This window comes from Ascidiella aspersa, chromosome 2 (assembly GCF_963924565.1).
Source record: "Ascidiella aspersa chromosome 2, kaAscAspe10.2, whole genome shotgun sequence".
Classification (NCBI taxonomy): domain Eukaryota; kingdom Metazoa; phylum Chordata; class Ascidiacea; order Phlebobranchia; family Ascidiidae; genus Ascidiella; species Ascidiella aspersa.
This window is the reverse complement of record NC_139448.1, coordinates 33270450-33293553: the sequence shown is the minus strand read 5'-3', so window position 1 is coordinate 33293553 and position 23104 is coordinate 33270450. Positions and strand designations below refer to the sequence as shown.

General features: G+C 35.4%; 1 protein-coding gene across 1 annotated transcript; it reads left to right on the top strand.

Annotated features, from left to right (window-relative positions):
• The first annotated feature begins 136 nt into the window (after nt 1–136).
• LOC146165032 (BTB/POZ domain-containing protein KCTD9-like) lies at nt 137–21238 on the top strand. The gene is made up of 12 exons (XM_083381539.1): nt 137–300; nt 627–748; nt 1200–1246; nt 1384–1480; nt 1555–1613; nt 1777–1905; nt 2368–2435; nt 4719–4814; nt 7146–7295; nt 12493–12598; nt 14554–14687; nt 20700–21238. The coding sequence occupies exons 1-12, from the start codon at nt 250–252 to the stop codon at nt 20814–20816; spliced, it is 1176 nt and encodes a 391-aa protein (XP_083237665.1). The 5' UTR covers nt 137–249; the 3' UTR covers nt 20817–21238.
• The last annotated feature ends 1866 nt before the right edge of the window (nt 21239–23104 follow it).

Sequence of the window (23104 nt, the reverse complement as noted above, 5' to 3'; positions counted from 1 at the left end):
TATAAATTGAAAATACTTAGGTTAATTATTTTGTTTAATATTGCTATGAAGATATATGACGTCAGTAGTTTTACAGAAATGTCGCATATAAATTGGGTAAATCCCCTGTTTCCGATTGAGCACTAAAAAGGAAGAATAAAGCAAACTTTAGATTTATATTGAAAATACTGTTAGCTGCTTTGTACAATTTTTACATCAGTTGCTGTTTTCTTAGTGGTTATGGATATTAACTGACAGAAAGTTACAGTTATGGAGCAACGGCGTGTACAAGTGTTCCACTCTGAGAATAATCTTGGAAAGGTAACTAGTTTGTTTAAAAACATGTTTATAACAGACAAGATTCTATTCTATTATATCAACAAATATTTCACGTATGTTAAACTATGTAACATTTTGTTCTCTTTTATGTTGTGGTGATTGCAAATTTAGATGAGACCAGTGCTGGGTAAAATAATGTCCAATTAAAATTACAAAACTGCCTATCAGGATAAACGCATTTACAATTAATTTGTTTAGTAAGCAGACATACAACTTTATAGCTTTTATTTACTAATTGTTACTACTGTAACAACAGTAGGATTCATCGTGGTTTTATTAAGTTGTTTGGCATTGTATCACTATCACAGGTGTTTACAGTTCCCGAGTCTCTTCAAGATTTAATAGATCAAGTTCAGGTTGACTTTTCTTGTTCTGTTAGCAAGATCTGCACAGTTTCTGGAGCGGAAATTCTCAGCACTGAAACTATCAGGTGATTTTTAAGCTTGCAGCTATCATTACTTGTAATTAGATCATGATTAAATGATAAAACAGTTATATATGTGCATAACTTTAATCTAAACTTTTTGTTCAAATTCGCAACAATAAAGACTGCTTTGTTGGAATGGGATAAGCAATTTAAATAAATTAACGTGCAAAAAACTCCAAAAAGGTATTATGGGATAGCCTCAGGTTATTTGTAAAAAACTTGCCACTAACAAAAACCAAAGACCAGAAGCATTTTGTTGCTTTCCTGTCACAATAACTTATTAATGTCATTGATGGCTTTTTGGAAAACATTAAAATGACTATTTCTATTTTGTGATGTAAAGTAAAACATTCTAGTCTACATTAATAACTTATCTGAAATATTGTTGTTTTATTTTTCACAGTAATACTCCTTTTTGTCTCCTTTTTTAAATAGATTAGTTTATTTGTTTCAGGGATGATGAAATCTTGTATATCAACAATACCAAACCTAAAGAAACAGGTAAGATCTAACTCAATTTCTATCCCAATAAAATTTATTGTAAATGCAAAACCTAATGAAAAAGGTAAGGTCTCACTACATTTCTATCTTAATGAAATTTATTTTGAATCCTATTTTATATTTAAAAAATTGTTCAGAAACAGTGACTGCAATAACTAACAAAATGGAGAATTGTTTCTCTTCAGATGACTGGATCAGTCTTAATGTTGGAGGCACAATTTTTACCACAACTAGGTAAAGTGTAAATATGTTTCATGGATGTGGTTTCAACAAATCGATCTATGTTCAATTTGTTTTATTTTTTATAGAACTACATTAGTTGCAACAGAGACAGATAGCGTGCTCGCCAAAATGTTTCGAAATCCCAGTAAGTGCTGTTTAGTTTCAGTTTTAATCAAATAAACTACAATACTGGATAACATGATATATATATCTTTAAAAAATATATTTACTGTACTAATAACTATTTTTATATCTTAATAGTTAATTGCAGTAATTCTTGCGAATTAAATTTATTTTAATGTTTTTAGAACAATGGAAAAACACAGTTGATAAAGCGGGTGCTGTTATGTTAGACCGGTCACCGGTTTACTTTGAGGCAATTCTTGGGTTTCTAAGACATGGAAAGCTTATCATAGGCCCCACTGTTGATCCTAGAGGTAATTTATTTAATATGGAGTCTGGGCCAAAGGCGATTGTTTTAACTAAATATAGTCAGGCAAAATGCACTAGTTTTTACTTCTGCTATTTTGAGCAAAATTTGTTTCTCTCTGTCTAGTCATATTTTGTGTCATCCATTTAGCTTGACCCTTTAGGTGATTCAATTAATATAAGATTTTTGCAAAAGGCTATATTTTTTATCTATATTAAGCAGTTTTAAAAAATCTATATTAAACGAAAAAAAATGTTCCTCTCCTAGCCATATTTTGTTTCATCTTTTAAAATTGTGATTTAATTAATATGAGATCTAAGCAAAAGGCTATACATTTTTAACTAAATAGATTCATGCAAAAAGAAGTAGTTTTTAATTAAGATATGTTGAACGATATTTACTGTTTTTCTCTGTCTTTATATTTTGTGTCATCTTGTTAGTGATACTTAACAAACTGTTTTAAAAACAGGAGTTTTGGAAGAAGCAGAGTTCTTTGGAATGCCTTCGGTTTGTGAACAAGCTGAGAAAATGATACAGGTATGAACATATTAAGAATTAGTTCCTTGATTTTGAAACGTTAGGATGTATTTTTGATAATTGTGAGCTCAGAAAAAGGTTTTTATCATATAAGTAAAACCTTGTTTGTTAGTTGTTATATTAATCTAGTCAATAGGTCACACAACATATTACTTCGTAATTCCAAAACAGGTGTGTTGATTTTAATAATTCTTTGATATATAGGAGCAAGTGGCAACAATTAAGATTAAAAAACTTAACATATTTGTTTGTTACAACTAGGGCCTGTCAATTGACTTGTCAAATACGGTCAATTGATCGGTCAATTTACTGCACTTTATTTAACCGGTCAAATACATATATTGGAAGTAAATGTTGTAAATGTTATCAGCCTTGTTTTTTGTGATTAAAGTTTTCAATTAGTATTCAGTGCATGTCATCAGGATGTAAGGAATAGTATTTCGGATAATGATGTATTTTGAACCAAAAATGCACAACTTTCAGAATTACTTAAGCCAATTGCTGATTCTATTTATAAATTGGAAAGTGACGTAACTACATTGTCTAATATTAGACAATAGATTTTAAATATCCAAAAACACATTCATGGAGCTGTGCATTTCAGCCCATTGAGATGCTTAAAAGAAGAAAATGTAAGGGCAAGAATTTTGTTCTGTAAAAACCGATTAGTTACATCAACACACAATGCTACATACTTACTTGACCCCAGATTTTCAAGTTGTGAGAAAGAGTAAAAATTTTTTTGGCTGATATTGTTTTCTCTTTTACAAACCATTCTACCTGAGCTAAAACGTTTATATATTTATTTAAGGGTAAAATCAAGGTTTATTTTTAACTTCAATTGCATTTTGAAAGTGTGTATAAAATTTGACCAATATTTGACCTATTTGACGAGTATTTAACCGGTCAATTGACTGGATTTTATTTGACTGGTCAAATGCCCAACCCAAGTTACAACTATTTTAGCTTAATATAAACGCAGTATTATTTGTTATGAACAATCACGTAAACTGTAACAGCCAGAAATGTGAAGGAAGTCTGACTAAAAATAGCCTGCTATATTTTGTTGTGTTCTGTCAATAAATGTTTTACAATCATGTGTCACAACTGTTATATAATATTGTTTTGATTTTATTCGGATTTGTGTTTTTGTTGTGCTTTAACAAATCTGAATCATACCACAAACACAAAATTCAAATACAAAAAATCCCAAAATTGATTCATAAAACAATTCTAATACTTAACAAGCAATGAGTATTGATATTGTAATTTAGCTTATTTCAACAGATGTTTTATCTAATAGTATTCCAGTGTTGTAAGGCAGTCATTTTAAAATGAGTCCCACTTAAGTCATTTACAAATTAACTCAAGTCTAATTCAAGTGGTTTGCAAATAAGTTGTTTCCCAGTCCAAGTCATTGTTACAACAAAATCCATTATGACTAGGGCGAATATTTTTTGACTTGTGAAAAAAAGTCAAAATTTTGTCAAAATTGACAGGTTAGGTCAAAATTTGTCAATATTTTTGTAAGTCAAAATCGAATAAAAATGCACATAAATTGCTTACAAAATTAAAAAAAAACTCAGCTTTTTGAAATTGGTCGTTTGGTTATTTTGAAATTTATCTTTTATTTTATCAAAAAAAAAGTAGTTTTCATATAAGTTCAAAGTCATTTTAACTGAATCATATCTTTATTAGAGCCATATACAGTATAAAAAACGCGTGATTAACGACGCCTAGGTTATTTAAACCAATGTATTTCTAACAGGTCAAAATTTTGTCAAAATAAATTATTTTCAGGTCAAAATTGTAATTTCTAAGGTCAAAATTTCCTCTTTTTTTTGGTAAAAAAATATTCGCCCTAGCCCCTAGTTATAACAAAAGTCCATTATTTGCATCCAAACAAATTGTAAATATGTTAGAATTGTTTCATTTATCTAATCCCGGCGGTATTTTAATTAGCAAACTAAACTAGTAACATAAATAATTAAATTGTTTTACAAGCAGAAATTAAAGCTATCCAAATCTAACGAAAAAATAATGTAACACTTAAGTTTAGTTCAAGTCATTGGTGAGAAAGACTGAAGTAAGTGATTTTACCCAAAATATTTAAGTCAAGTCAATTTATTTAAAAATGATGACTTAGGTTAATAACTTTTCAACACCGGGGAATTTATTTTTCAATTTTTTTTTCAAGTCGATTTTTAACAGGATGTATCTGAAATATATATTTAGGTCTATATTTGTTTTTCATCCAATATTTTTTCCTAATTTTTCCTTTAGGAAAGATATGAGGAAAGTTTCCTGGAGCCTTTGACTCGTGGCATGGTTATTAAAACACTGTTGGTCACCCCATCTAAATGTGAACTGCGCTTTCAGGTATTATAGTCTATAACATTTTTTGTAAATATCAATGTAACCCTGGGTCTTGATTAGCTAAACTAATCAAACTGGTTCGACTTTAACATGTTTTTTTGTTTTGTTAACTAGACCAAAAAGAAAGTTTAACTGTCTATAATAATTGCTTATATGTTACGAACATTTAAACATTGGAACACAATACTCGGGTTTTTTAGTAACTTCAATAAAATATAAAAGCCATAATATTTGATAAAAGCGACATTTCGCAATTTACAGACGTTTCAGCAATAACTTGATTTTTAAACTGATGATGGCATGAGTTATTGCTGAAACGTCTGTAAATTGCAAAATGTCGCTTTTATCAAATATTATGGCTTTTATATTTTCTTTGAAATTAAACATTAAAATGAAAAAAAGCATATGGGTGTATATTATTACTGATCAGCCCATTTGAAAAAGTACTTACCAACGATTATGGTATAATCATAATAATTTATCGGGTGCCTTCGGAAAGACTATTACCAAAACCAGTTGTCGTAACCAGTATTGTGTTGCAAACAAGGCCAGGCTCGAAGAACAACTAGCCTGTTGTGAGATTCGAATTAACGACCCGGCTGTACCGGGATCGTCGCTTTACCGACTCAGCTACACAGGCTTAGGGGAAATTAGTCGAGAAACGACCGTAGCACCGTTGACCGCTGCATCCATTTGGTAAACTCATGTGGATTGTTTGTTGCTTGATCCGTGCCGTTGATTACCTAACATGAAGTTATATAATGCCAGTCCGAGACCAAATTAATCTGTCAAATTATTTTCTCGGTTGCGACCAGACCGTATAATGACGTCATTTGGTGTCGGATCGGACGTTTTTTGTCCAGCATTTCGGTTGTCAGTATCGGATTAAAATATGAAGTGGCAGACATCGCAACTCGCGATTGGATTTAAGTCAAAAAATCAGTACAGCACTTCTGCTAGGTGGCGCTATAACCCCGTATGATATGCGAACGAATTGTCAAGAATCATTAAATGACTTGGATCGCAAACTCAACCTTTTTAAAACAATCAAATTGCCGTGGAAAAATAATGACAATGCTATGTGCATCCTTTCACGCCGCCGGGCTGAATTCGTGTCGCTGGGTTTGGCCACGGGTATCACGGATTTCTAATCGAGCGGATTCAACTTAACTTAAGCGCTAGAAACCTTAAGAAAAATTTGTTAACCCTTGTATCAAAAATAAGCCAATAAGCTTGAATTATTATTGATCTTATTCCCGGTAGATTCGTAAAAAAGCCTGACTGTGCGATTAGCACGCTTTGTTTAAAGCGGCCATAAACTACTTTTCAGGGTATTCGTGCCGGCCTTGGACCGGTGGTTCTCGAACTTTTTCAACTTGCTGCTGTTTAATAAATAAATAAAAAAAACCTTCGCGGCACACTCCTCCAAAACAATATTATTGTAACTAAGCATATTAAGCCTTCCACTTGGTACGTAAATGCCTTTATATTATTAGTCCTAATAGATAGTGTGCGTTCAGGTCTCGTATAGGTTTGTGTTCATGCCGATTTGCAATACGAATAGGTTAGTTCGCAGAATTACAAAAAGTTACACGTCACACTGGCACACAGTTTGAAAATTATAAGGACATGCTAAAACAAGGGTTCCTAAACCGGGGTCCGTGGACACCTTTAGGGACATTAGACTAGTTTTCAGTGCTTCTCAACCTATGGGTCGCGACCCAAAACTGGGTCACTGTTTGATTTGGTTGGGTCGCCGACCGCAGTAGTCACATGTTTCTACTAATTGAGATTGGTTCTGAAAAAGAAATTTGGAAAATTAAGAAAATTAAGGAAGCAATACAAATAATGTCTTGGAATAATTATTAAAATTCGAAATTCTTTATGCTAATGCCTATTTTTTGTTCGCTTACAAGAAGCTAGTTTTTATGTTCGCTTACAAGAAAAAACAGCTGTGTCGCCAAAACGTAGTCATATACTTACACCTAATTTTTGGGTCGCCGCGAAAAAAGGTTGAGAAGCACTGTCTTAGTGTATCGTTTGAAAAAATACTTTTTGTAAATAAATATAATTTAATAAAAAATAAACCCTTCGACGCCTTCTCCTTGTTTTTATTTAGACTTTATTTTAATTTCCTATTTGTTGGACCAAAAACAGCAGGTTTCTTAGAGTTGCTTGTTTTATGACGTCAACTGTAACAATTTCATGCCGACCATGGTCCACGCTAACACCCCCGATTTTTGCGTTTAAAAAAGTACAACGATTTGCGGACGCAAGTCACATCCCTGGTTTAAACGCGTCTATATCGTCCTTCTTTTGTTTACGCCTCGACAGGGAATCAATTTCTCGGGCGCCGATCTATCTCGTCTCGATCTGCGCTACATCAACTTCAAGCTGGCCAACCTAAGCCGCTGCAACCTGGCCCAGGCAAACCTGCATTGCTGCTCGCTCGAGAGGGCTGACCTGTCCGGAGCCATACTCGACGTGAGTGTTTTCACTATGCGGCCCGAACAAAAAAAATTTTTTTTTTAGACTCAAGTTTTTTTTCTTTTTTTTTTTATATTTCGCTTTTATGCGGACTTGACTTAAAATAGCAAAAATATCAGTAATCAAGCACCCAAAGCTTATTTTTACAGTTTTTTTAAAAAAAATATTTTATTCTAATATAATGCATTGTTCCTGTTTTTCTTGCCTTTGTTTTTAAAATGTTCAATATTTTGGATGTTGCTCGAGTTAAAAATGCAAGATGTCTTTGAAATTCAAACAAACTAATTTTTAGTTCTTAACTTCAAAATAATGGCCAAAAGTTTTTTTATTCGAAACTAGTGTTTAGTTCAGTAAGCATTCGAGTGCAAAAGGTTGAAGAGGTTTGAACGAATTTATTGACGGTTAAAGAATCCTGAACAAATTACCCTTTTTTGGCGTTTTACTGGCGTTTTTGTCTCTGTTTTTTCGATAAGTGTTTTCAGCCCGTCATTCATGACAATTGCGTTCTATTGGTTCGATCGCCGACTGCAGTTGTTTTATATTGTTATGTTGGAGATTCAAGAATTCCTGCTGTATTAGAGCTGTGCTCTTCTAGCCGAAAGTCAGGCGATAAGCATTTATCGACCTCTGTCGTATATATGATTTAAGTCAAGGGCTTATAGCCCCATCCCTCAGCCAAACTATTCAAAAAATCCAAAGCAATGTTTACGAAGAAAATCCTACATTCCAATCTTTTTTTTTTCTATCATGTGTACAGTGCCAATTCTTTATAAGAGGATTAAATCATCGATAATATTCTTCAACTACAAAGTTTCAAAATCTAATTTTGTTTGTTTGTTTGTTTGTTTGTTTGTTTTTTATTTACCGAAAATCAGTGTTACGATCTAAAAAATACCTTTCATCGTGGCACCATTTACAGTGAGTAACGCACCAGTTTCAGAAACAACACGTTAACGATAACTCAATAGTGTTGCGACGATATCGTATATTTCATGAGGTTTGTGCGAGTCGCGATTAATGCAAATTTTAATGCCAAAAACAAAAACGATAATCTCAATTTCATCTTGCCAAAGAGCGCTTACTTATTTCCGGAGGTTCCGGCGAAAAAGCTAATTTCTCGTTGAGCTGCGATGTAATCGTCTCGGCATATCTGCTTATCTCCGTCATGCCGCCTAATGAATTTACACTAATGATGAGCCAAGCCCGGCTTACTAGCCGAATCTTTTCCCTCTGAGCTAAATTTTTGTGCCCTGAAGGTTCAGCCGCCTACCATAGCTGGCCGCAGCTATATTTCAAACATTTTTTGGGGCTATTAGTTCTGTTAAGAACGACGCTGTTTTTTGAAATACCGAAACTGGCCGGCGTATCTTGAATATAATCCGCGTTGTTTTGCCGATGAAGCCGATATTTTCTCACACCCTTTGCCTGGTTTTCTTTAGCGCGGTTCTTTCCCGAGATAAATTTCGTGATATTTCTCCAAAATAGACCAACTTTTTATCGTTTGACACCGGGTGAGGCTAAGCAAACAAACAATCAGATGATTTGGGAAAGTTTTTGCAAGTCTTTAAAACTAATTAGCAGTGTTGTAAACAAGTCATTTTAAGATGGTTGAAGAAAAATATAACCTGTAAATTGTTACTACGAAGAGAGTGCATAATTATTAGTAATCTACTTACATGATATTTTAATTGAAACAATATAGTTATGCAAGTTTTTGTAAGTCTTTAAAATTAATTAACAGTGTGGCAAACAAGTCATTTTGAAATGACTCAAATCGAAATCAGCCAGTCGTTTATAAAATAACTTTAGTTCAAGTTAAGTATTTTTCAAATAATTTAAAAAGTCAAGCCCAGGTTCAGTTTTTTTAAATATTACCCAAGTCAAATCCCAGTCGTTATTAGAGTAAGTCAACTTTACGTCAAATCATTGTGGTAAAAATAAAACTCTAAACTATTAAAGTTGGAAAATTTGGCCGTATATGAGTAATATCTCATCTATAAAAATAACAAAAACGCTACATATAGCAATCAAATTGTTTTACGTGCATTGAAAAAACTTTATTTCAACTCAAGTTATTTTACACAATGTCTCAAGTCCAATCCAAGTTATTTGTCCCGAATAATTAAGTCAAGTCAATTAATTTTGCCCAAAAGCCTTAATTTAATCAAGTCATTTAAAAACATGAATCTTATGTCGAGTCATGGTCATTACAACACTTCTAATTAGTAAATAAAAAAATGCGAATACTCATCGCTTTCTAGCGGAAATATGAATACCAAATGCAGCCTCTCTTGTTGCTCTTTCTAACTTATCTCACAGTTCTGTTATTAATTAATTATTATAACAATTAATTATAACTATTAACGCAAAATGCAATGCACAAACCATAAAATTTGGTCGATGTTTTAAAGGTTAGCGATAGTATTTTTCTGCTTTATTACCAAATTTTAGACGAACGACAAAATATACAATTGCAGTTTAACTTTAACAGGGTTGCCAGTGCCACAAAGTCTTCAGATGGTTTTGAATTAATTTGCGTCTTGAAAAATTGTTTTTAAGAGAAAAGACGTTAAATTTATTTTATACGCAGCTTAAGTTATGTGTTTACAAAGTGGCGTAGCAAAACATTTTTTTAAAGTATTTGTTATTGTGGTGACCGTTGCATTTAACCTGTTTTGTTTCTCAATTATATTTGACACACGCCGAGTGATCTAATTATAGGTGTTTAAAATGTGTTTTTTTTTTTTGAAGCCATGAAATGTTTTTATTTTTTCATAAAGTGTGTGGGCAACTTTACGTATAAATTAACAAAAAACAGCGACAGTAGGTTTTACGTCTATCGCGTTGGCCATAAACATATTTTTCCCAAAGCATTCGGCTGACATTATAACTTCCTTTTCCCGTAAACTCACATCGGCGACCAACACATACAAACATGCAATGTGCACGACGAAATGTATATCTTCGATTTCCTAATCCGCGTTTGTATTTCTTCCAAAACCGTCGACGCTTGCCGATTAAAATCGCCGGCAAAAAGCAGTCTGGTAACACGCTTTACGAGCTCAAACCATCTTCCGTTTTACCTTGCGATATGGTGAGCCGGTAAGCTGCTTTGATTGGCGGCCAGACCGAGAATTGCGGCGCTTAAGTACCGCTCTATATGCTTATCTGCGCGGCCTATACGCCCTGTAGATCCGTGGTTCTTGTATGGTGGGTAGACATCACTAAAGGGGTATTTTTGGGGGGCGTTAGTTTGAAATATTTACGATGTGCCGGGTATAGGTTCTACCGCCGGATTGTTGTTTTTAGCTTTCTATTTTGGTAAAATGACATACAAACCTTGATTATTAAACAATGGGCAATTGGTATTACCCCCCAATGGGCAATTGGCATTTTGTTTGTTTGTTTGCAGGTCTATAGTTGACGTTTTTTCGGATAAATAACATATCATGTGTTTGTACCGTTTGAATAGCAAAATAACTTTACCTGTTTCATATGTTTAATGACCTTTTCATGCAGATCATATTTGTTGTTTTCATCGATATTACTTTTTTGTTGTTAAGGTGATGATTAACTAAATTTTGATCTTCTAAAGTTTTTATAAGTGAGAAATAGAAACAATCCTTTCTTCAAGAACCACTGCACCAAATTACCGCATGGGCCTGTTACAAAAAAATCCAGTTACTGTCATCCATGTATATTTTATTAAGCAAACCAGTCTGATTATTCCATACGAGCTCCTAACAAATCTAGTTGACAATGAGCTTGATTAAATCACATGGCCCGTCCGCAATGCTCGAAATTATTCGAATTACAATCTTTAGGACCTAATTTCTAGCCCTGCGGCGGGCCAGAGCGGTTTGAACTCTTGCAAATCCCAGAACATCGCACAAGGAGATAGTGTATTGCAGTTCTTCGCCGTAATTGCTTGTTTATGTTTTATTCAAACAGATGAACCGCTAACGATCTGCATTTGACAGTTGGCTTATTTTGGTCGGCTTTATCGCGATTGCCTGATTGCAAGGCTGCATGTGTTTCGCTGAGAGGGGTTAACAGTTCCCATACTTGTGTTAGTGTTAGGAAGATAAAAAAAGATCAATGTTGTGTAATTTAACTTTCGATACGGAAGCTTTGCGCTAAATAAAACATATGTCATATGTTTGCCAAATGCTACTAAACTCTTGACTGCATTTTTCGTTTTTGTTTATGCCCTAAAAGTCATACGCATCTGTTATTTTTTTCATAGGCTTATTGTGCTTTATTAAACGTAAAACATGGTTAAATTCCACCATTAATGCTTTGTTAAATAAAGACATTTCGACTCTCTTTACGAAAATCAATTCTGACTCTAATCAATCCAAGTGATTGCCAAAAAGTCAGTGCATTTCAACTTTTTTATTTAAATAAACTATTTTTTTAATTATTTTTTATCTTTAACCATGGAAACAATTGCATTGCAACCTTAAAAAATATCGATAAATAAAAAATAAATGAAATAAAAATATCGATAAATAAATGAATTACCACAGTTTTTGCGTTCCAACAGAGTTTAATGAAAGCTTGGGGGAGTCTATTGTGTAATTGTTACGTCACACTCAGGTTACTCGCGTTGAAAACGAAATTGGACCCAGCTCTGTTTTGTTTCTTGTCACTCCTGCTCCAACTTAGTGCCCAAAATGCTCGTATCAAACCCAAAGCACTTAACGTAAACCAAACTGAGCGATTGTCATGTGTTCAGTTCTAAAAGTTACACACAAAAACGTGTTCAACAACTGTAATGTAGCCTCCCGAATCTGCTTTTTGACCAACGATTACTGCCCACGTATCATAGTACACCAAAAGGCATCGCAGACTCGCCGAATTTGTCGATAAATGATGCAAGCAGGACAGACTAGAAAAACAACTAGCCTGCGGTGAGGTTCGAACTCACAACCTCCGGTCATACCGGGACCGTCGCTCTACCAACTGAGCTACATAGGATACGAGAGGAGCGAGTCGAGAAACAACCATACGCCAATGCTTGCTGCATTATGTTAGTACAAGCAACTTCACATTGGAGGGGATCTACAGTAATATATCATCATTTAATGAAAGATACACACAAACCTGTTAAACAACTGTGATCTAGCCCTTCTAAAGTCCCTTTTTGAGTTTTCATCCAACAATAACGGTGTATGTTTTTTAATGTCCACAGGGTGCCAACCTACAAGGCGTCCGCATGATTTGCTGCAATGCTGAGGGAAGTTCCATGAAGGGTTGTAACTTTGACGACCCGTCTGGTCTCAAGGCCAATATGGAAGGTAGGCCTTCGTGCTAGTGTTCTTTCGTTAACAGCAGTTTTTCAAAGAAAATATTTGGCGCGACGCAAATTTAAAATTAAATATTGAAAGCGAACTGAATACACCCTAGCGTAGAGGCTCCTCTCTACCGGGGGGATTTTTGAAGTTTCAAGGACGGAATCTGGAATTTGATTAAATAAAGCACATTTCAGTTGGGGGTGGAGTTTGCGTCGAATAAATATTGATGCCTTTTAAAATCTAAATATTGCAGGTCTTTTTTGCAAGCGATAAAAAATTATAATTTGGTACCATTATAACGGCCGAAAAGCTTTCAGTTTTATCTAGTTTATACGCTCTTTATATCGACAGATTTGAAAGTGATAATTTTCTTAGGGATATTAAGTTTTAAATAGCGGTTAAAGGGTTCCATGGAGTGAAAACGGATGGGAACCACTGCATTAGCGCATATTTATAATGGCGCGGGGAGTAGCCTATACAATAAATGGAGATTGAATGAGCCAAGAAAAGACAAATTAGTGTTAACGTTACAAATAAAATACAAACTACAACTTATAAGTGGATGAAGCACTAATATAATAGTTTTATGCAAAATGAGTGTATGCACTAAATTACTAAAACATCCATTTAAAATAATATATGCCAGAGGAACCTATTTTAAATATACTATGCCTGGTAGCAACAGTATATTAAAACACCCATTGTTAAATAGAAACACTTAACTTATTTTTTTCTGAATTTATAATAAGGCAAGTAACCCGTGCTTGCTTCGACGAGCTTGTTGCGCCTTTTCAGCACAGTGCCTCCAACGTATCGAACAGCTGGCACTATAACAAGCGCTTAACTGCTGTTTACACATCTACGCAACAACCCAAAAAGATAGCTGCGCTTTTCGAGCGGCGCGCACACATTCTCTCGTTTTGTTTACAAACACAATTTGCCGCGAGCGTGATTTGTTTACGCACCTGCATATTTGCCACAACACCTCACTCTCGCTTCTCAGCCGAAATTGGCTTTTTTGGAGTACGCTTGGCCGCAGGATTTCGGTTTGGTCTTTTAAGTTTTCGCCTTTTTTGGCCTTTTGTAGTTGAAATAGCAATACACACACTCTTAGCCAGGGGCTCTTAAACTGGGGTCCATGGACCCATTGGGGGTCCGTGAGCTAGTCTTAGGGGTGGTCATGAAAGCCTAATTGAAATATTAGTGTTTTATTTAAAAAGCCATCCAATTTTAAAAAGAAAAAAAAGTTTATTAAAAATAAAACGTTTTTACACTCAATATAGTAAAGAATTCATTTCACTTTCACATTTTTGGACCGGAAACATCAGATTCCTGAAGTCAATTTGTATTGTGACGTAAAGTTATGATGTCATCCTTAAAAATTTGTTGCCCGTACTGGTCCATGCAAAAAATCTTTAGGGGTCCGCGGTAAAAAGTTTAAGAACCCCTGCGCTCTAAGCGAAAAATTGTAATCATTTTACGTTAATATTACTACTTTATAAATATTTTTTTGAAAATGTGTGCGCTGGATAGCTGCCAATACAAGGTTTGTGCGACAATTTCAGCTCAGTAGTGGACTAAGCTAACTTATGAAGTTTTTACACTCTGAAAAACCTAAAGCGCCTCGCGCCAGAAGACCAGATTTCTTAAATTTGGCCTGTTGCACTTTCAGACACAGCGCAAAATTTTGAAGTAAATTTATTACAGCCAGGCAATTTTAACCTTAATAAACGCCCCCTGACAATGTCCAAAGTTTCGAATTTTGGTGAATGATATCAAGGATTAGCCGAGCAGTTTGTCGCATAGTAACCTAAAGACCTATCTGTGCAGTGTTTAGTGTTGAAAGAACAATTTGGCATTTTTTTTCTTATATTTGGCCTGTTCTCGCGAAAGTTTTGCCTTTTTTAATTTTTGAACCTGTTCACTGTCGCTTATCACTTGTTCCGTGACACTGGCAGGTGCCAACATGAAAGGTGTCAACTTCGAGGGAAGCCTGATGGCAGGTGCCAATCTGCGCGTCGCCACCGTCAAGAACTCCAACCTGAAGAACTGCGACCTTAGAGGCGCCATATTGGCCGGCACCGATTTGGAGGTGGGTTTTGTTGTGAACGCACATTTCACCTACAGCTCATATACGCTTCTCTCGGTCAAAAATTGGTCTTGAACAAAAAAAAAATTTAACTAGTTTATTGTGGCATTGGGTTAAATTTTCTCAATTTGTTTTATCTTCAGCTAAAAATGTCTAGCCGGCACCGTTTTCGAGGCAGGTTGTACTGTAAACCTCAACTTTGACCAATTTGTTTTGACTTTGACTAATTTGTTTTATCTCAAAAAAAAATGTTTTTAACACTATTTCGGCTGCTTATCACTCGACACACTAACATATATTTTTTGATATTACATCGGTGATATTGACCGGGACCGATTTGAAGGTGGGTTGTGTTGTGCACGCACATTTCACCTTCACCTTTATTTTATTCAATGCGGCGTGCTACCAACCAGATTCTCCAACCATTAATATTTATGTTCTTTTTTTTTAAACGAACACGTCACAGTGCAGTTTGCACAGGCATAGCATTAGGTTACAGATTTAACTTGCCCAGCCAAAGGCGTATAGCGCTATTTGTGTGCATGCTTTTGTGTGTGGTGAGATTAACCTCGAGCACAATTTTGAACACAAACAATCCACGTGAAAACCGACAATTGGAAGCCCCCGCCAATCCGTCATCGACTAAACATCCGGCCCTATTTAGGTATGCTAAATTCAATTTCGTTTAGCGTGCAAAACCGGTTTGTACTTTTCCAGCAAATGTCGATTAACAATAGGGGCAACAAAAAACAATGTTTTGCCAAATCGATCAACTTTCTCCGGGTTAACGAAAAAATAAAAGTAAAACCAGTTTAAATACAGTTAATTGCATTCCACTGCATATACGTTTCAACGCCATTTAGGTCGCCTTTGTTAGGATAAATGACCCTGACTAGGACGACAAGTGTATAGTTTAATGCCTCCCACGGTTTAAGAGGGTTGTTTCTTGTTGCTTGAGACCAAAGACACAAAGGTTGCTTGGCAGACAACCCTTTAAAGCAGTGGTAGGAAAACTGTGCCCCCCTCCCCCCCCAACAAAAATACTATTTTTTTTTACTCTTATTCTTTTTTCAACAATTTATATACTAAATCAGAGCTTTTTAACATTTTGGTAATAATCCCAAAAGGAGTAATTTGACAAATTTTCTGAGGGAATTTTTGCAACGTTATGAGGGTCTTTAAGGCCTAATAGCTAGAATGTTACATGATATACAATATACAAATTTCAAATGATTTCATTCATGCTGATTTGAAAGTAAGTTGTTAGTTTATTCGAGTTTGTTCATTGATTAATTGAATAAAACTTTTTAACGATTAGGGTGGATAGTTGGACCGTATTCAGTTCTTTCTATGGGTAGCGATACTAAAAAGTTTAACAACAACTGTACTAAAATAAAGTCAGTTTACATTTTAAGGTGTAGATCCCATGTCTAAATAGTGTGCCTCAAATGTGTACTCCAAATACCATTGACTAAATGCGCTCGTGAAGGCAATGAAGTATATGGTCGGTCTAACTTGATTGCAGCGATTTGAGAATGGATGTTAAACAGGAATAAACATTTAACCGAAACGTTCAAATAATATAACTTACTTCTGTATGGACTTTAATATTCCTACTATTGTAATATAGTTTTTTAAATAGTGTAAATCCCATGTCTAAATAGTTCGCCTTAAGTGTATATACTCTAAATGCCCGCATAAAGGCAAGGAAGGGAATAGTCGTTCCAACTTGTCACTTAACCGTTAGATTACAACGCTTTGACCTACTAACCTACAGCCTGTATTCCGTAACCCCAATAACGACCCATAAACAGGCTTTGACCAGACAGTTGCCGTAATTAGCTGATGCCTGACAAGTCGTACATTAGCCTCGACGACACATTATACCCCACTATTTCATGAATTGTGAGAAACAGATCTAAGGCACAGTGTTATACAAGTCTTTTTAAAAGTCCCAGTCAATTTATTTGTAAAACAACTTAAATCCAGATCTGTTCATAAGTTTAATGGTGAAAATAACGGCCCAAATAGACGTTAAAAGCGACATGCTTTATTTTCAAACGTTTCGGCAATTTCTAATGCCATCATCAGTGATATGAAAGCCACATCGGTTGCACCCGTTTATACACACTTTGGTCGCACCAAGAAGGGTGCAACCGATGTGGCTTTCATATCACTGATGATGGCATTAGAAATTGCCGAAACGTTTGAAAATAAAGCATGTCGCTTTTAACGTCTATTTGGGCCGTTATTTTCACCATTAAACTTAAATCCAATTGTAGTCTTTTTCGATAAATTACAATCACAGTAAAGTCATAATTATAGGCAATCCCATGGCATTATCATAAAGTCAATCCCATGGCATTGTCATAAAAAGTAAAGGTTAAAAACATTTGGTTAATTCGATAGATTACGGGCAATAAATCAACTAAAAAATAACAAAAAACCCAACTTATTGATATATAGCAAGCAATTTTTATGTGGAATGATTAAGATATAAAACTCATTTTTTTTTAAATGCCTAAAGAATCAAAACCCTTCATTTTAACCCAAGTCATTTGTTTGAAAATTGAGTCAAGTCAAGCCATTTGCCCAAAGAAATTTAGTCATGCCAAGTATTTTTTTCCAAATGACTTAAGTAAAGTCATTGACTAAAGTGATTACAACACTGCTATAATGTCTCAATCATCCCCTCGGTACCAGTTTTTAATTTTCATTTTTTTTGTCCAGTGTAATCGTTTTTTGTCGAGGTAAGCCTAGTGCAGAGAGTAACTTTTTTTTGCGGCTAAAACCATACCAAGCCTCTGATAGCACTTAACATGTTGTTTCGTTTAGTTTTTCAAATTTTGTGATTTTAAAGCGCCAATTTGCAATTAAAATTTCAACATAGGTTTTCGAATATGGTTTAACCTATTTATGTGTGCAGTTCAAATCTAAAATCAATTTTTATCAAATCCGTATTTTACCACTAAGTAGCTTTTCAGAAGTAGACATATGTATATGCGAGTATAGCAAAATACTTGCTGGTGCGTCCGATTTGTTGGCTTATCTGGGCAAAGTTCGCAGCGAAAAAACACGTTTTTGTAAATTTGGCGTGACGGCGAGCACTGATGGGCTAAAAAGGTGGGAAATTATCTGCGAACTGCTGTCGCAATTACACCCGACGTGGAAATGCCGTTCTAACAGAGCAAACAAAAAATATATCTAATGACATCTACAATTAAACGAAAATGTCGTTGGAAGTTATTGATTTCTTCAATTAGAGATTTAAACAAGCAACATTGTCTAACCAAAGGTCACGCAATTTAGGATTAAAATTATCAGCAGCCCTTTATGAAAAGCTCTGATCCGCAAGTGGACAACGTTGCAGAATAACAAAACGCGTACATACTTCTGGTTTCGCGGTTTTTTCGTCGAAATCAACTCCATGCAGTCGCACGAAGGCTAGGCGAGCCTCAAAGGCTTTTAAATGCGCCGAACAAACATAGAGGAGGGGTTAACGGTGGAACAAGCTTCAAAATAACCGCGGGGCAGGTGTGTGGGGCCCGGGGACATTTCGACGCCTCAGAAAAACCGCCGCCCCTTGAAAAACCACCCCCTCTTCACCCAAGTGGAAACCCATTCGCACACTGGCATTTTTGGCGTACCCCGGCCGCTATCTGATTGCAATTTGCGATCCTGTCGACCCCCTAGTGCCCCCTCCCCCCTCGTAGGCCCCAGGCGTGCCCCGTTTCGAAATTAGGCGGGCAACGGCTCGGAAAAGATTGATTTGTTCGCCTTTTGCGTTTTTTTTTGTTTTGCTGATCCTTTTAATTAATTTCTTTTTAGCGGAGCGGTGAAAAAGAGAATTCTAATTATAAGTTTTCGAATATTGTAGAAGGAGAACTGAAAATAAACCCTTATTCCATGGGTGGTGGTTTTCGGGATGTGTTTCATAGGGAAAAAATGCGTAGCAACACCCACGCCTAGTTTTTTTGCTTTTTTTGCCGTTCCTTTTAATTAAGATATTTAGCGGGGCGAAAAAAATAAAATTCTAATTATAAGTTTTCGAATATTGTAGAAGGAGAATTGAATTAAAAATAAACCCTTATTCTACAACTGGGTGGTGTTTTTAGGCTGTGTTTCAACGAAGGTGTGTAACTGGGCACATGTGCAACAACATCACGCCTAGTTTTTTTCCTGATCCTTTATTTAATTTATTTTGCCCGGAGCAAAAAAAGGAAATTCTAGTTATAAGTTTTCGTAGATGGAGAAATAGATTGAAAATAAACCCTTATTGTACAACCAGGTGGTGTTTTTTGGGCTGTGTTTCGTCGAAGGTGTGTAACTGGGCAAATGCGCATCAACATCAAGCCTAGTTTGTTTTTTTGGCGCTCTTTCACTATTGTACGTGAAAAATTATGCAAAAAAAAAATAATAATACCGCATACCACAACTCATATTGTTTGGGTTAGGGTGCGGGTTAGCGTTTGGGTGAGGGTGGGTCAAGTAATATTATGTTTATTATTAATAATAACTTGACCCACCCTCAACCAAACGCTAACCTGCACCCCAACCCAAACAATATGTGTTGTGGTATGCGGCATTTGAAGAAAGTTTGTTTTTTATTAATTTTTACGTACAATAGTGAAAGAGCGCCGTTTTTTTTCCTGATCCTTTAGTTTTTTTTTTGCCCGGAGTGAAAAAAAGAGAAAATCCTCATTAAAAGTTTTCGAATATTATAGAAGGAGATATTAATTGAAAATAAACCCTTATTGCATCGAAGTGTAACTTGGCAAATGCGCGGCCTAATTTTTTTATTTTTTTGTATTCTATTTTATTTTTTGCTTATCCTTTTAATTAATTTATTTTGCCCGGGGCGAAAAATCGCGGGTGAGATCCGTTCACAGAAGCTGTCGTTTTAACCAGCCCCGGCCCGCATAATCGTGCCTCTCTGGTTTCGCTCAATATAAACACGCAATCGACCACGTTTCAACAAGAAGCCGTAAGCCCTCGGGCATCGAGTGTCGATTTTTGCAACGCGCTTTTTGTCGCTTTACAGGTTTTCCCGATTCTGAGGTAAAATGGCGCTTTTCAAAACCGATATTACGTGTATCGCGTGTATGACTCGCACTGCAAAAAATGCATTCGCTGAATAGCTGCCTTGTGGTTTGTACGTGTTGGGAATGAGCGTGCGAGTGTGAATGGGAAAGTTGCATTGCGTTACCTAATCTGATATTATGACTATATAGATAGGTGCAACTGAAATTTGATCGATGAATAATTGTCTTTGCGGTTTAGGCTTGCAGCTATTGATTGGGGGGTATTTGCATTGTGTTACCCTATCTAAAGACTGCGCATTAAAACTTTACGATTCCCTGAGGCTTAAAAATTTACCTTTACATGCTTTTATATTACATTTTTATAAGCCACCTATACCTTATAGCTAGATTAGGACGCCTAAAAACATTCCGCAAAACTGTTTACTTCATTTTTATCGCACTTCAATCGATTTTTGTTCATTGCTTACGAATCTAACGCAGAGTTAAAAAAACAGCCTTCCAAAATGCCAACTATGTCGAAAAAAATTGGAAACCATTTTCAAAACCGGAGGATGTTTTCGCGAAAATATACATACCGTGCTTGTGCCATTTTTGAAGCGCTAAAAAAACATTGTATAACATTTAAGACGATTTCCCCGGGGCTAAAAGATTTGTCCTCTTATTTTTTTGCTTTTACGCCATTTTTTTATTGGCTACCGATCTTATAGCGAGATTCAGACGCTTAAAACATCGCGCAAAACTGTTTACTTCATTTTTATTGCACAACGTTTTTTTGTTAATTGCTCTAACAAATCTAACGCATAGTCAAAACAGCTTGCTAAAATGCCAGCCGCTTCAAAAAATCCCAACCCTATTTTCTAAACCACAGTGTGTTAAAAAAAATGTACACCGTTCTTGTAAACCTTTCTGAAATTACCCAATAAAACTTCGATAACGTTTGAGAACAGCGAAAAAAACACCAGTGCCTTTTCAGAACTGCGATCTTTCCGGGTGCGACTTGTTCGAAGCCAACTTGCGTGGTTGCAACGTGAAAGGCACAAAGTTCGAGGAGATGATAACACCCCTTCACATGACCCAGGCCGTACCCTGACTTCACCCTTGCCGGAGCCTCCTTGCAGGCGTCATACCGTCAAATCACGACGCTACTGTTACTTGTATTTACCGCTGGGATTCTAGATACACGTAACTTAGCCTTGGTAGCCCCGTACAAGCTTATGCCGTCTTACATTGGTCGAACTCTGTAGTGGTCAAACACTGCAGTCGTTAAATGTTGTACTGCTCTGTCAAACCACTGCGCTACAGTTTGTAGTATTTACTTCTGTGTGTGCGTGTTGTATACGTGGCTTGGGCTTATGGCAGCCTTATACTATCTCTTCGTAATGCTGCCTTACACTGGTCGAACTGTTAGTGTGTAGTCGTCGAACTCTTGCACTCGTCACAGTTTGTACTGCTCTGGCAAACAACGACTACTGTGAAATTGTATTTACCCCCGGAATTCCAGATGCACGTAAATTCTCCGTACCGCAAAACCGCCTTATAGCCGTCAAAACTCTGCAGTCGTTAAACTTAGTACTGCTTCGGCAAATTAAAGCGCCACTGTAACTTGTTTTTACAGTTGGGAGTCGACATGTAAATAAGTGTAGTCATATACAAACTTATTGCAAGGCGTGGTGCGCCCAATACACTATGTCCAATGTCCATACAATTCGTTGCACCAAGGGTGGCTTACTTAAAGAGACGCATTTGTAATTGATATGCTTGTATATTATGTGCAATACCCCTGCACTTTCTGCACGCACAATTGGTTTGCAATAAAAATAACTTTCAAAGAAAGAATGTAAGCACATAAAGACCGATGTAAAATTGGGGAGAAATATTAAAAAGTCACAATTTAAATAGTTTGGGTTTGGTTTAGGAATAAAAAAAATCATTTTTGCAGAGCCCCTTAAATTGTAAGGATATAAAATTCTATCTGTGGACGCTAAATAGCAAAAAGTAGTTACAGCTATTGTTTAAATTTTCAACGTTTGCTTGAAAGTAAGATAGCTTAAACTATAGTTATAGGTTCCGTTTGTTGAAATTTTTATTGTTCATTTTGATAAATTGTTACGTAATTTTTATGTTGTTTACTTATAAATGGATTTATAAATGGAGGCCCACAAATTTTTTTGGATGGGTAATTTACATAAATGGAAGGCTTTTTAAGGGTAATAAACTATAATAGGTTAAAAAACACTATACAGCAGAGTTAATGATCATCGCATTATGTTGTAATTAAATCTATTCAACGAAATGAATTTCCTCTACGTTTTATTAGATACTTTTTGACAGAGTCTTGCACTACTATTTTTGCAACCTAGAAATAGCGTTTAATGCTTAGGTTTATGGCTGCTATAGCTTTTGTGGCCTATAGCGTTTTTGCAAATTATATCGCTATGGAGAACCTATCGCTCTTTATATTACCATTACTATTTACTCTACGCTTTTCAATATTTGGTTATCACGTGTTGTTGTGGATTGAAAATACACAATACGCAAACTGCACCCAGTAGTAATATTATTTGGAGTTCAGTCTAATAATAGGTAACACTTCTCACAGTTGATCAAACAAGTTAAGTTAAAAAGCGTAACTGATTAAAAAAACAGCGCTCGTTTAATTTAACTTTTCACTTCGTGCTGTGTTTAACATGCATTGAATCGAATGAGTGAACTTTTAATCTCAGTTCCAATTGCAAGTTCAACAACTTTTGAGGTATTTTTAACCAACTGAGCCGAGTAAGTTTCAAATCGCATTCCAATTTTCTTTTTGGTTTAATTTTCTGAAAATTCAGCCGAGAAAGGGACAAATTGCAATTCTATCTAAAGTTCGCCATTTTCACAGTGTTGTAAACCAGTCATTTTGAATGACTCGAGTCCCAGTCAAGTCATTTGTAAAACTAAATGAAGTCAAAGTTTAGTCATTTGTGAAATAACTGAAGTCCAAGTTAAAACTTTTCGAATAAACAAGTCCCAGTCAAGTCATTATTAGAGCAAGTCCATTCCAAGTCAAGTCCTTGTCATAAAAATTTAACGTTAAATTATTAAAATTGTTAACTCGTTTAAACGTGAGCAACAACTCAAGTAAAAAATAACATAAACACAACATATAGCAAGCAAAGTGTTTTATGTGCAAAAATTAGATAAATAACCAATACTATAAAAAACGCCCAATGAAAACAATTTATTTTAAACTAAGTCATTTGTCCAAATGAAAAAGACTTAAGTCAATTCAAGTCATTTGAAAACAGTGACTTAATTCAAGTAATTACAACACTGTGTAGTGCTAGACCAATTCTTCCTGCCTAACGACCGTCACTGACCGGATTTTTAGTCCAAGTC